The sequence below is a fragment of the Debaryomyces fabryi genome, assembly GCF_001447935.2.
Source record: "Debaryomyces fabryi strain CBS 789 chromosome Unknown contig00223, whole genome shotgun sequence".
Classification (NCBI taxonomy): domain Eukaryota; kingdom Fungi; phylum Ascomycota; class Pichiomycetes; order Serinales; family Debaryomycetaceae; genus Debaryomyces; species Debaryomyces fabryi.
Genome location: NW_015385649.1, coordinates 1 through 11869, shown reverse-complemented (window position 1 = coordinate 11869; position 11869 = coordinate 1). Strand labels below are relative to the sequence as shown.

Sequence of the window (11869 nt, the reverse complement as noted above, 5' to 3'; positions counted from 1 at the left end):
ATCAAACGTATTTTGTCATATTATGTCGCATCATTCTCCGTGTCGCACATCTCATTTTACTTTCCCCTCCTTTACGTCTCAGCGTAATGTAAAGAGAATTGCCCCTGGAACACATTTATTGTTTGAGTCGTACACTACCGATGTTGGTTAATCTATGAAACCATAACACTAAAAATACTAAAATAGAATATCATTACTTCTAATTAAAAAAAGACTGATACTCTTAATACAACCTAGATCATATCAAGTTGGCAGATACGTATATCATAGATATAGTAAAAGAGGATTCTTATAAATTACGTGTCGTATAAGAAATTTAATTGTTAATTAAATTGATAATTATTTTTAGTCGACAGGCGGTAAAATTAGATTACAAGTGCTTAAGTATTGAACTATAAGCGCTAATAGTACAGAAGTTGTTTTCATCTACTGTGGAGTGTAACTGGAACGTATTATTTACAGCAGAAGATTGTTTGTTGTAAGGCCCCATCAAGAGTTGATAAGCACACCGAAGAAAATTTCGGAAGGGTGGACTACTAATTGACCAGACTTTTTTTTACTAGATTCTTTGTAACTTTAGCTCCATTTGCCCAAGATTCTGCCAATATCCAAAAAGCCACGATTCGATCCAAGCGTTGAAATGGGTACACCCGAATTAATGAAAATTTTAGAGGACCCAGTGCTTTTTCAAGAGAACCATGAAAAGATACGAAATGATATTTTGAGACACATCAAGTCTCAGGATGTCACGATTAAAACTTTAAATAATGAATTGGATACCTCTAAATCTGCTAATAAAGCATTTAAACAAGCTTTGTCTGAAATTGGTACTGTTGTGATTTCAGTTGCAATGGGGGACTTATCGAAGAAAGTTGAAATTCATACCGTTGAGTCTGACCCTGAAATTTTAAAGGTTAAGATTACAATTAATACCATGATGGACCAGTTACAAGCATTCGCAAATGAGGTGACGAAAGTTGCAACTGAAGTCGCTAATGGTGAACTAGGAGGCCAGGCGAAAAATGAAGGCAGTGTAGGAATTTGGAGATCTTTGACTGATAATGTTAATATTATGGCTCTCAATTTGACAAATCAGGTGAGAGAGATTGCAGATGTTACAAGGGCGGTTGCTAGGGGTGATTTATCAAGAAAAATTAATGTCCATGCTCAAGGGGAAATTCTTCAATTGCAAATGACCATTAATTCAATGGTGGATCAATTAAGGACATTTGCTTTCGAAGTGTCAAAAGTTGCTAGAGATGTCGGTGTTTTAGGAATTTTAGGAGGGCAGGCCCTTATTGAAGGTGTCGAAGGTATCTGGAAAGAATTGACTGATAATGTGAACGCTATGGCTCTTAATTTAACAACTCAAGTTAGAAATATTGCAAATGTCACTACTGCTGTTGCAAAGGGTGATTTATCAAAGAAAGTGACTGCTGATTGTAAAGGTGAAATTTTAGATTTGAAATTAACTATTAATCAAATGGTGGATCGATTACAGAATTTCGCTTTGGAAGTTACCACATTGTCTCGCGAAGTCGGTACTCTTGGTATTCTAGGTGGACAGGCTAATGTGCAAGATGTCGAAGGAGCATGGAAGGCTGTTACAGAGAACGTTAATCTTATGGCTACTAATTTAACAAACCAAGTTAGATCTATCGCTACTGTTACAACTGCAGTCGCACATGGAGACTTATCTCAAAAGATTGATGTTCATGCTCAAGGTGAAATATTGCAATTGAAGAATACCATTAATAAGATGGTGGATTCTTTGCAGCTTTTCGCTTCAGAAGTGTCAAAGGTGGCTAGAGATGTGGGTATTAATGGTAAGTTAGGTATTCAAGCTCAAGTTAGCGATGTCGATGGTTTATGGAAGGAAATTACCAGTAATGTAAATACTATGGCTTCTAATTTAACTTCTCAAGTGAGAGCGTTCGCTCAGATTACGGCGGCTGCTACCGATGGTGATTTCACAAGATTTATTACTGTTGAGGCAAGTGGTGAAATGGATGCCTTAAAAACCAAAATTAATCAAATGGTGTTGAATTTAAGAGAATCTATTCAAAGAAATACTGCTGCCAGGGAAGCTGCTGAATTAGCAAATAGTGCCAAATCGGAATTCTTGGCAAATATGTCCCACGAGATTAGAACACCTTTAAATGGTATTATCGGTATGACACAATTATCATTAGATACGGAGTTAACTCAGTATCAAAGAGAAATGTTATCTATTGTTCATAACTTAGCCAATTCATTGTTAACAATTATCGATGATATTTTAGATATTTCTAAGATTGAAGCTAATAGAATGACAGTGGAACAAATTGATTTTTCGTTAAGAGGTACTGTATTTGGTGCTTTAAAGACTTTAGCAGTTAAAGCAATAGAAAAGTCTTTGGACTTAACTTATCAGTGTGATTCTTCGTTCCCGGATAATTTAATTGGTGATTCGTTCAGGTTAAGGCAAGTAATCTTGAATTTAGCTGGTAATGCTATAAAGTTCACGAAAAAAGGTAGAGTTAGTGTAAGTGTTAAGAAATCAACCAAGATTATTGAAGACAGTGAAAGGTTATTACTAGAATTCTGTGTTAGTGATACTGGTATTGGTATTGAAAAGGATAAGCTAGGATTAATCTTTGACACTTTCTGTCAGGCCGATGGTTCAACTACAAGAAAATTCGGTGGTACCGGTTTAGGTTTATCAATTTCCAAGCAATTGATTCATTTAATGGGAGGTGAAATTTGGGTTACATCCGATTATGGTGAAGGTTCAAACTTTTATTTTACTGTTAGTGTCGCACCCTCCGCTATAAGGTATACCCGTCAAACTGAACAATTATTACCATTTAGCGCCCATTATATTTTATTTATATCTACTGAACATACAACGGATGAATTAGATGACATCAAAAATGGTGCACTTGAATTGGGTTTGAATCCAGTGATTGTGGATAATATCAAAGATGCTAACTTAACTGAACCTGTTAAATATGATATAATTATGATTGATTCAATTGAAACAGCCAAGAATTTGCGTTTATTGCCAGAAGTGAAGTATATTCCATTAGTATTATTGCATCATTCTATTCCAGAGTTGAATATGAGAGTATGTATCGATTTAGGTATATCTTCGTATGGTAATACGCCTTGTACAATAAGTGATTTGGCTAGTGCATTAATCCCAGCATTAGAATCAAGATCGATCGCTCAGAATACTGATGAATCAGCTTCCTACAATATACTATTGGCTGAAGATAATTTGGTTAATCAAAAATTAGCTGTTAAGATTTTGGAAAAACAAGGACATCATGTTGAAGTTGTCGAAAACGGTTTAGAAGCTTTTGAAGCAATTCAAAAGACGAAATACGATGTTGTCTTGATGGATGTACAGATGCCGGTAATGGGAGGTTTTGAAGCAACGGAAAAGATTAGACAATGGGAAAAGAAAACCAATCCAATTGATTCTTTGAGTTTCAGAACCCCCATAATCGCATTGACAGCACATGCAATGTTGGGTGATAGAGAAAAATCATTGGCCAAAGGCATGGATGATTATGTTTCAAAGCCATTAAAACCAAGATTATTGATGCAAACAATTAGTAAATGTATTCATAATATCAGGCAATTGAAAGAGTTGTCAAAACAAAATAATAGTAATAGAACATCAGAATTTGCCAAAAATTTGAAAAAGTCTTCAATAGAAGGTTCTGAAATCCCAAACTCGAATTTGCTTAATATAGGCTCTAGTCCTAATAGCAGTAGTAACTACAACGGCCTGTCTACTTCTCCAGCGTCTGATTGTGCTACTTTTGCAAGTCCTAAGATGAAAAAATCCATTTCAAATGATGTCATGGTAAATGGTAGACCAGGGAAATTGTCAATGAATAATAGGTCTGTTACTGAAAGCTCTATTTTGCTCAAACCTGAGTCTCCTAACTCTGACTCGATCGATTTAGATAATTCTTCTTCAAGGATTGAATATCTTGATTAGTATCTAGTGCATATTTCTGTTTTCATATTGCTACATTGCATGGGAATTTCTAACTAACTCAACTTCCTTCATTGTACTTAATTTTATTATATTTGACTTAATAACTTAGTCAAGCTTATTGTATTACATACGATTTTATTTAAATATTATTTTATTAAACGGATTATTATTAATTTTTATACACTGTAGACACATACGTCAAGTAGTTCTACCAAACGGTTTCATCCCATTTTAAAAGCTCTTGAGATTGTTGAAAAACATCTTTCTGTGCTTTTTTTCTCATATAGAAGATAGGACAGTCCTTGTTAGAACATAAAACTTCCTGGTGCAAAGATCCTTGACATCTTTGGCATTCAGTCCATAATCTTGAAAATTTATTTTCCAAATAGTTCATTTGTGCTAGGGCATTACCGTATAATTCAGGCGCCTTGGAAACACAATTTTCACATAATGCACCATGATTTGATGACTTTAATGGTGATTTGCAATTCTTACAGAGTTCTGCCTTTTTGGCAAATCTCATTAACCCACCTGTCTTTGGTGCAGACATCTTTATTGTTCTTGTATGAGCTCCCGATAAAACTTCTTTCGCTTTCCTTTCACCCAAAATTGGTTCAAAAATTCTCATTAAGGGGTTAGACAATTGATTCTCTAAGTAATATTTGACATCAATTGGCAAGGAGTTCTCCAAAACATACAATGGGTCTTCAGATTTTTCATAGTTTTTGGTGCTAGACGAATTGATAATAACATATGCAACTCTATCACCTAACGTTGGAGCGGAACCTGGATCTCTCTTCTTCATTCTTTCTGCCAATTCAACGTGTGCTTGCTTAGCTGAATAATCGTGCTTTGAATATGCCTTAGTAATAACCAATTGCGACAAATCGACTCTATTTTGTAACAAATCTGCAATTGTTTGTTTAACGAATCTTACAGCTTTGTCAACATTTCTTTCTTGCAATATAAATTCTAGCACCTTAGTGATAACATTTTGAACTAAACGACAGTTATCTCTCCTGACCGTTTCTATCCCTTTGGTATCCATCTTATCATATTTTTCGGTATTTGTCCAATATAATCCCGCATATCTCTTCTTGTTGATCAATAAATACGGGAAATAGACTTTCTCGAATTCTAATTTAATGGGATTTTTAAATTTTGTGGAAACAAAATTAGCAGCCTCCTCTCCTAATTGCATGCATTTTTCTAAATCTTCATATCCAAACTTGACCATAACAGAATCGGTATCACCATAAATAACTTGCGCATCAAATGGATGACCGTTTTTGATGGAATAGAATTCTTGAACTTCATTTTTAGTCTTTTCAATCATCTCTCTACCAAATGCAGTAACAGATGAAGAAATTGCAAGACACGGCAACTTACCAATTGTTGCACCAGTGAACCCATAAACTGAATTAGCCGAAATTTTTAAAGCTAATTGTCTACCATTTAAGACGTCTCTCTTAAATGGATCAGTCTCTTTCTTCAAGTCTGCCTTTGCTTTCTTTCTTGCTGTCAATAACTCATCCAAAATCGTAGGTAAAATACCTTTTCTTTTATTATCTTTAACGAAATAGTCACCATTTGGAGTCAATGTATAATCATCTTCAGTCAAATTGAAATTTTTAATAGTCTGCTTGTTCAATAATGTTGTATAACACAAATTATGTGCCATCATAATAGACGGATACAAGGAACTGAAATCCAATGTTGCGATAGGAACATCATAGTAGCCCCTAATAGGTTCAATAACAGTTGCACCTTCATATTCCTCATTAGATCCCTCGCTTTTCATATTAGGAATCACAATATCATCTTCTAAACACTTTCTGAACAATTGAGATATAACTTTGATTTGCTGACCTCTTGCTAACAAATAAGAAAATGGAACACCAGTAACTCTCGCCATTTCGGTATAATTAACAAGACACATCAATTTATCTAGCAACCTCAATGGCAAATAAGAATCTTTCAAACAATAGACTGCTAAACGCCTTCTTGTTTCCTTAGTACCATTTTGTAAATCTGATATAATTGAATGATGGACATCCTCCTTTTGCTCTCCTAAAAAGTGAGCGGAAACAGAATTCAATGTATAGGATCTTAATTTATATTCTCTTTGAATAAATTGCAATAAATCGAGTTGCATTCTTCCGTCTATATTCACAACTTTATTTTCCCTTGTACCATAAGCACGGGAACTGAATACAGCATCCTTAACTTCTTGCTTAACACTGCTAAGTCTACTGAAATATGGAAAGTTTTTCAATCCTAAGGCTCGCGCTCTATCCAATAAATATGGTATATCGAAATTTGCAGTATTATAACCAATTATGACATCAGCATCCACTTTGACAATAAATTCCCTCCAATGCATCAACATCTCTTCTTCTGTCTTATGCTCAAATATTTGAGAGCCAATAATTGAAGAGCAGGTGTCCACGGTAAACACATTTCTTACGAATGGTCTCAGTTCACCAGCCTTCAGTACAACATTAGCTATCTGAATTACAGGGTCGTGCTCTGCTTCTGGAAATACACCTTTTCTACCAGCACATTCAATATCAAAAGACAATATACGAAGTGGGGCCATATTTAACCAGTCACCTTCAGATGGATGTGAAATTAAATCCCTATAATCTATAGAACATTCAATTTGACATGTCGATATTTGAAGAAAAGAATCTACCAACTCGTATTTCCCCTTCGGTAAAGTAATCCACGACATACCTGTGATTTTACAATCTACCATTAGTCTTAATAAGTAATTAATATTGTCATACGAAACATTCTGTGGTGGGAATAAATTCTCATACCTAATTTCGCCTCTCTCAAAAGCAGTTCTGATTTTACTAATATTCTTTGAATTGTTGACAATTACTTTGAAGAATGGCGTTTTAAGATTCTTATTATAGCCCCATATAGATTCTTTCAATTTTATTTCAATATTATCTATGCCTTGGTAATTGTTATTCATATAATTAATAAACGCTGACAAATGCTGATCTTTAAAAAATCCCTTAGGAACTGGGACATAGAAATAATGCAAAAACCCTGTAACATTACACAACACTGAATGGCCCTCTTTGGTAACTCCAAAAAATCTTGCTGAAGAATTATCTCCTACTGTGGTTTCCTCAGCGTCTAATTGTTGAAATGTAACGTCCATAGTAGTAGAATCAAATGTTTCGGGAAGTGGCGGTCTATCCCACTTCTGATCTTCTTCATTCCCTAGTTTACCAACGTTCTGTGTCATATCTAAAAGCTCTCTCTCAAATTCAGTTGGCTCTTCTGTACCTGTGGGCCTCTTCACTTTCTTTAGTAATTGTTCTTGAGACTCTGAAAGTTCTATCTGAGAGCTGATCATACTCTGAGATATGGCAGGAAGTGAATGTGCTTGATCATGGTAATCTGTTTCAAGTGGTCTTTTTTCTGGTTGTGACATTGACAATGCTATGGTACATATAAGAAGAATTAACTTGTTAAATGTTAGTAGATTTTTTTACGATCTGTGACGCGTCAATAATTTATTTCTACTATTATCACCAAAAAAATCTGGCCAATTACTCAAAACTTATTTCATATACTATTTATCTATATTCAATGATAGGCTTATAAAGTGGGATGATCTCTACTTGTCGTTTTTATACTATTTGCTTCTATATATATTCTATACTAGCTAAATTATGAAAACTGTAAATTATTCTAAGCTTTAGGTCTAAAAACCACTCACTTTATGGTAATAAAATGATTGTGATGAATGCTGCGTTAATCGTAAGCTTCGTAAGATTACTAGATTAGTTCTAAATCACATTTTGTATTTCCTACATTATATTTTTATCTCAATTTGATATTATAAATGAAGGCAATAACTAAAGATAGTAAGAAAATAACTATGATAGATAAACCCTAAAGAATTAGCTCTAGAACTACAAAATAAGGTTTCAATTAAAACTAAAAGGGGAACTAAAGCTAGAGGAGTTCCACTGTTCGTCTTCTTTTTTATAAATTAAAATAAAATAGCAATTTAAAATTGTAGATAGTAAAAACTACTAAGAGTCTGTCTCGATAGGAGTCAAACCCCAATAGTCACTTTAGAGGAGTGAAGTTAAAATTTAGATGATCTATTAAAAGCCGAATCCCTAAAAAATCGGAAATTTATGTAAAATGTGTAAAAATATTTAAAAATAAGATATGTATTATCAAACAAATAAGTCAAAATATTTTAGGAATATGATAAGCGACTAGAAATGGGACCATATATGGCTATTCGTATTAGTAAAAGCCTATTCCATCTTATAGTAGTAATAGTCTTTAGTTCATAAATCCATTTGCTGCAATTTTTTTCGTTAGCGGCTTCCTAATTAGGCAAGTGAGATAGCCAGGAGATAACGGTTTTTGACAGACCTTATCAGTTGAAATTTTATTTACGATGCTATTAAACTATAAAAGAGTCACAGTTCAAAAATGTAAGTTTTATGTCCAGTATGAACAGCAAGGATAGTATACGAAATGAATACTACAAAATCTCATATTCATTCAGTTACTTCTCATGGTCTTCAGGGCATTAGATCTAGAGCTGGAGAGCATCTAAATCAAATTGTTTCCAATAGATCAGAAATTCGTGTTATCAATCAAGATGAAGTAGTCGATGAAGGTGACCTTTTGGCACAAATAGGTTATAAGCAAGAATTGAATAGATCATACAATTCTTTGCAAGTTTTTGGAATCGCATTTTCAATAATGGGATTATTGCCTTCTATTGCATCTACGTTAGCTACCGGGTTGGAGGTGGGTCCAGTTGGTTTAACATGGGGTTGGTTGATCAGCGGATTATTCATTTTATGTATCGGTGCTCTGATGTCAATCTTAAGTTCTCTGATTCCAACTTCTGGTGGATTGTATTATTGGACGAATTACTATGCACCAGATCTGATCAGAACCCCACTAAGTTTCATGATCGGATGCTCAAATTCTTTGGCGTTATGCGGAGGAATATGTCTGATTAACTACGGGTTTGCAATAGAGTTACTTTCTGCTATTTATATAAATAAGGACGGCAATTTTGATATTACGAATGCAAGAGTATATGGAGTCTTTGCAGCGTGCGTTGTGTCGCACATTATACTTTGTTGTGCCACTACGAAACATACTGCTACATTGCAGACATTTTCCATTTTTATAAACGTTTTCATTATCGTTTTATTTTTTATTGCAGTCCCTGTTGGTGTATCAAAGAATTACGAGTTCAATAGTGCTAAATTTATTTTTACAGAAATTAAGAACTTTAGAACCTGGGATCAAGGTTGGTCGTTTATGCTTTCGTGGATGCCAGCTATTTGGTAAGTATATTTATTATCTTCTTTTTTTTGTTTCATCGAATATTTAAATACTAACGCATTTAGGACTATTGGTGCTTATGATTCGTGCTTGCATTTATCTGAAGAAGCACTTAATCCAAGAAAATCAGTACCAATAGGTATTTTAAGTTCAATTTTTGTTTGTTGGATAGTTGGTTGGGTAATTTGTATTGTTGCTTGCGTTGCAATTAAAGATGGAGATGTGGGAGCTGTTTTAGAAAGTTCAACTGGCCTGGCAATGGCTCAAATCATTTATGATGCATTAGGAAAGAGCTGGGCTGTTGCATTTATGTCTTTAATTGCCTTTGCACAATATCTCATGGGTGCTTCTATTTTAATAGCTGCATCGAGACAAGTATGGGCTTTTGCAAGGGACGATGGATTGCCATTTTTCCATAACATTGTTAAGGTTATAAATCCAAGAATAAAAGTTCCGGTCAGGGCTACTATTTTCAGTGGATGCTTATCATTGATTTTAGGTTTACTTATTTTAATTGATACCACGGCTGCAAATGCGCTTTTCTCTTTAGCTGTTGCTGGTAATTATTTAGCTTGGGGAATGCCTGTTTTATTGGTGTTATTACCAGTAGGTCGCTCGAGATTTAAGCCAGGTCCATTCTATTTGGGTTCTTTTTGGACCGAGATAATCCACATTACGACTGTTGTTTGGGTTGTATACGTTATAATAATGTGCATGTTCCCAGATAATATGTCAGTTTCAAGTTCAACAATGAATTATACTTGTGTTATTAATGTTGGAAATTGGCTTCTTTCTCTAGTATATTATTTTGTTCACGGCTATAAGAAGTTCTCGGGACCCAAATCAAATCTTGATGAAGATGAAAATTCATTCGCTGAAGTTTCAGTAATTCAAAACATGGATGAAGTTCTTAATAAAAAAGCTTGATTTTATCATTAATTAATTGCTTATTTAAATAATTGTATATATAGACTTAGTACCTGGAAATCGAATTAATATTATGCTATTACAAATATAAAAAACCATTTCGAGAATTTTATAAACTAGAGGTCAAAAGCTTCTAACTCATCTATCAATTTATCCTTAAATATTCTTAATGATTTGAGAAACGTAGATTGGTCTTTGATACCACAAAATTCCTTGATATGATTGAAACTATTCAACAAGCTTTCATGTCTTCCGATTTTGCTTTTCAAATTTTCGATTTCTACGGATGAGTTAGTATTTTCACCACTAAATAAATAATCATTATTAGATATCTCATCTGAATTGTTAAATATACTAGAATAATGATAATCCATCAGTATATCAAATTTGTTTTCGGCTGCAATATTGCTGCGAATGGGAGGTTCAGTATCCTTTATATGCTTAATCCAATATTGCTTGTCATCAATAGTATCAATAGCTTCAAGTAAGACCATGAATATTGATAAATTAATAAATAGCTTAGTATCTTCATTTCCTCCGTTAGTCTTTTGGTATAAAGTTATTTCTTCAACAATATATCTCATTAATTCATGGTGCTTATCTATAGAAGGAAATAGATTTATAAATTGATAATCGTATGAATTCGTGTTATTGACTAAAGCAATCGCCTTGGTTTTGAGTTGTTCACATAAATTCGCTTTCTCGTTGAACTTCAAATTCAAATCACCCTCTAAATACGTTTGATCAACGCTATTGGATACCTTTTCAATTATATCTTTAATCAAAATTGAATTCTCCCAGTTTGTCAACTTCTTTAACGTTGATATTATTGAATTACCACTTATCTTCAATACTATTTGGAAAAATAGCTTCGATTCACTAGCCGCTTCATCATTTTCACCCAAATTGGATTTTATCAACTCATGCAACACTTGAACAGGCAAACAGTCTAAAGTAGGATCATCTGACCAAATTCTCCTCAATAGCCATTTAATTATATTTAAAGTGCATGGGATCAAGAACATCTGCGATAAGTAATCAATTCCATTATTTAATATCTTAATGTCAATTTTATTAGAATTAGTAGCAATGATGGATTGTTGATATATGATAGGAATCATTTTATAAATGTGTTTAACATTGACCGATTTTATTAAGTCATCAGAAAGGCCTTCATTATTATCATCAAACAACGCATTAATCCAATCGCTTATCAAACCATTGTAATTTGAAATGATTGTATTGTCTTCTTCCGTATCGGAACTAGATGCATTTGTTAAATTATCACATAATCTGTAGTAAAACTCATTTATGTAATCAATGATATAAGAACTGGTAACTGTAATTTGAGAATAATCAATTTTGAAGGTTTCAATAATTAGGAGTATTGCAAGAATAATAATACCGAAAAAAGCATACATCTCTTGAAAATTATCATCATCATCAACGTTAAAATCCTCACTGTCAATATAGTTAATCAACGTGTATAATATAGAAAAAGGTCCATTATTTGAATTAAAACAGATTAGATTCAAAGTTCTAAGGTTATTGCAAATAGATAACAACAATCTATATAGCTTCTCAATATTTTTTTCAGCAATCAAA

The 11869-nt window shown here is 33.5% G+C and overlaps 5 protein-coding genes across 5 annotated transcripts; 3 read left to right on the top strand and 2 right to left on the bottom strand.

Annotated features, from left to right (window-relative positions):
- Positions 1-640: 640 nt before the first annotated feature.
- NIK1 (Nik1p) lies at positions 641-3991 on the top strand (the record flags this gene model as incomplete). Its single annotated transcript, XM_015614354.1, has 1 exon — positions 641-3991. The coding sequence occupies one exon, from the start codon at positions 641-643 to the stop codon at positions 3989-3991; it is 3351 nt and encodes a 1116-aa protein (XP_015464822.1).
- A 208-nt stretch (positions 3992-4199) lies between these two features.
- Positions 4200-7442, bottom strand: POL3 (DNA-directed DNA polymerase delta; the record flags this gene model as incomplete). The annotated part of the gene is made up of 1 exon (XM_015614353.1): positions 4200-7442. The coding sequence occupies one exon, from the start codon at positions 7440-7442 to the stop codon at positions 4200-4202; it is 3243 nt and encodes a 1080-aa protein (XP_015464821.1).
- Positions 7443-8509: 1067 nt separating this feature from the next.
- On the top strand, positions 8510-9343 carry AC631_05523 (uncharacterized protein; the record flags this gene model as incomplete). The annotated part of the gene is made up of 1 exon (XM_015614352.1): positions 8510-9343. The coding sequence occupies one exon, from the start codon at positions 8510-8512 to the stop codon at positions 9341-9343; it is 834 nt and encodes a 277-aa protein (XP_015464820.1).
- Positions 9344-9595: 252 nt separating this feature from the next.
- AC631_05522 (uncharacterized protein) lies at positions 9596-10264 on the top strand (the record flags this gene model as incomplete). The annotated part of the gene is made up of 1 exon (XM_015614351.1): positions 9596-10264. The coding sequence occupies one exon, from the start codon at positions 9596-9598 to the stop codon at positions 10262-10264; it is 669 nt and encodes a 222-aa protein (XP_015464819.1).
- A 116-nt stretch (positions 10265-10380) lies between these two features.
- AC631_05521 (uncharacterized protein) lies at positions 10381-11685 on the bottom strand (the record flags this gene model as incomplete). Its single annotated transcript, XM_015614350.1, has 1 exon — positions 10381-11685. One exon carries the CDS (start codon positions 11683-11685, stop codon positions 10381-10383), a length of 1305 nt encoding a protein of 434 aa, XP_015464818.1.
- Positions 11686-11869: the final 184 nt, after the last annotated feature.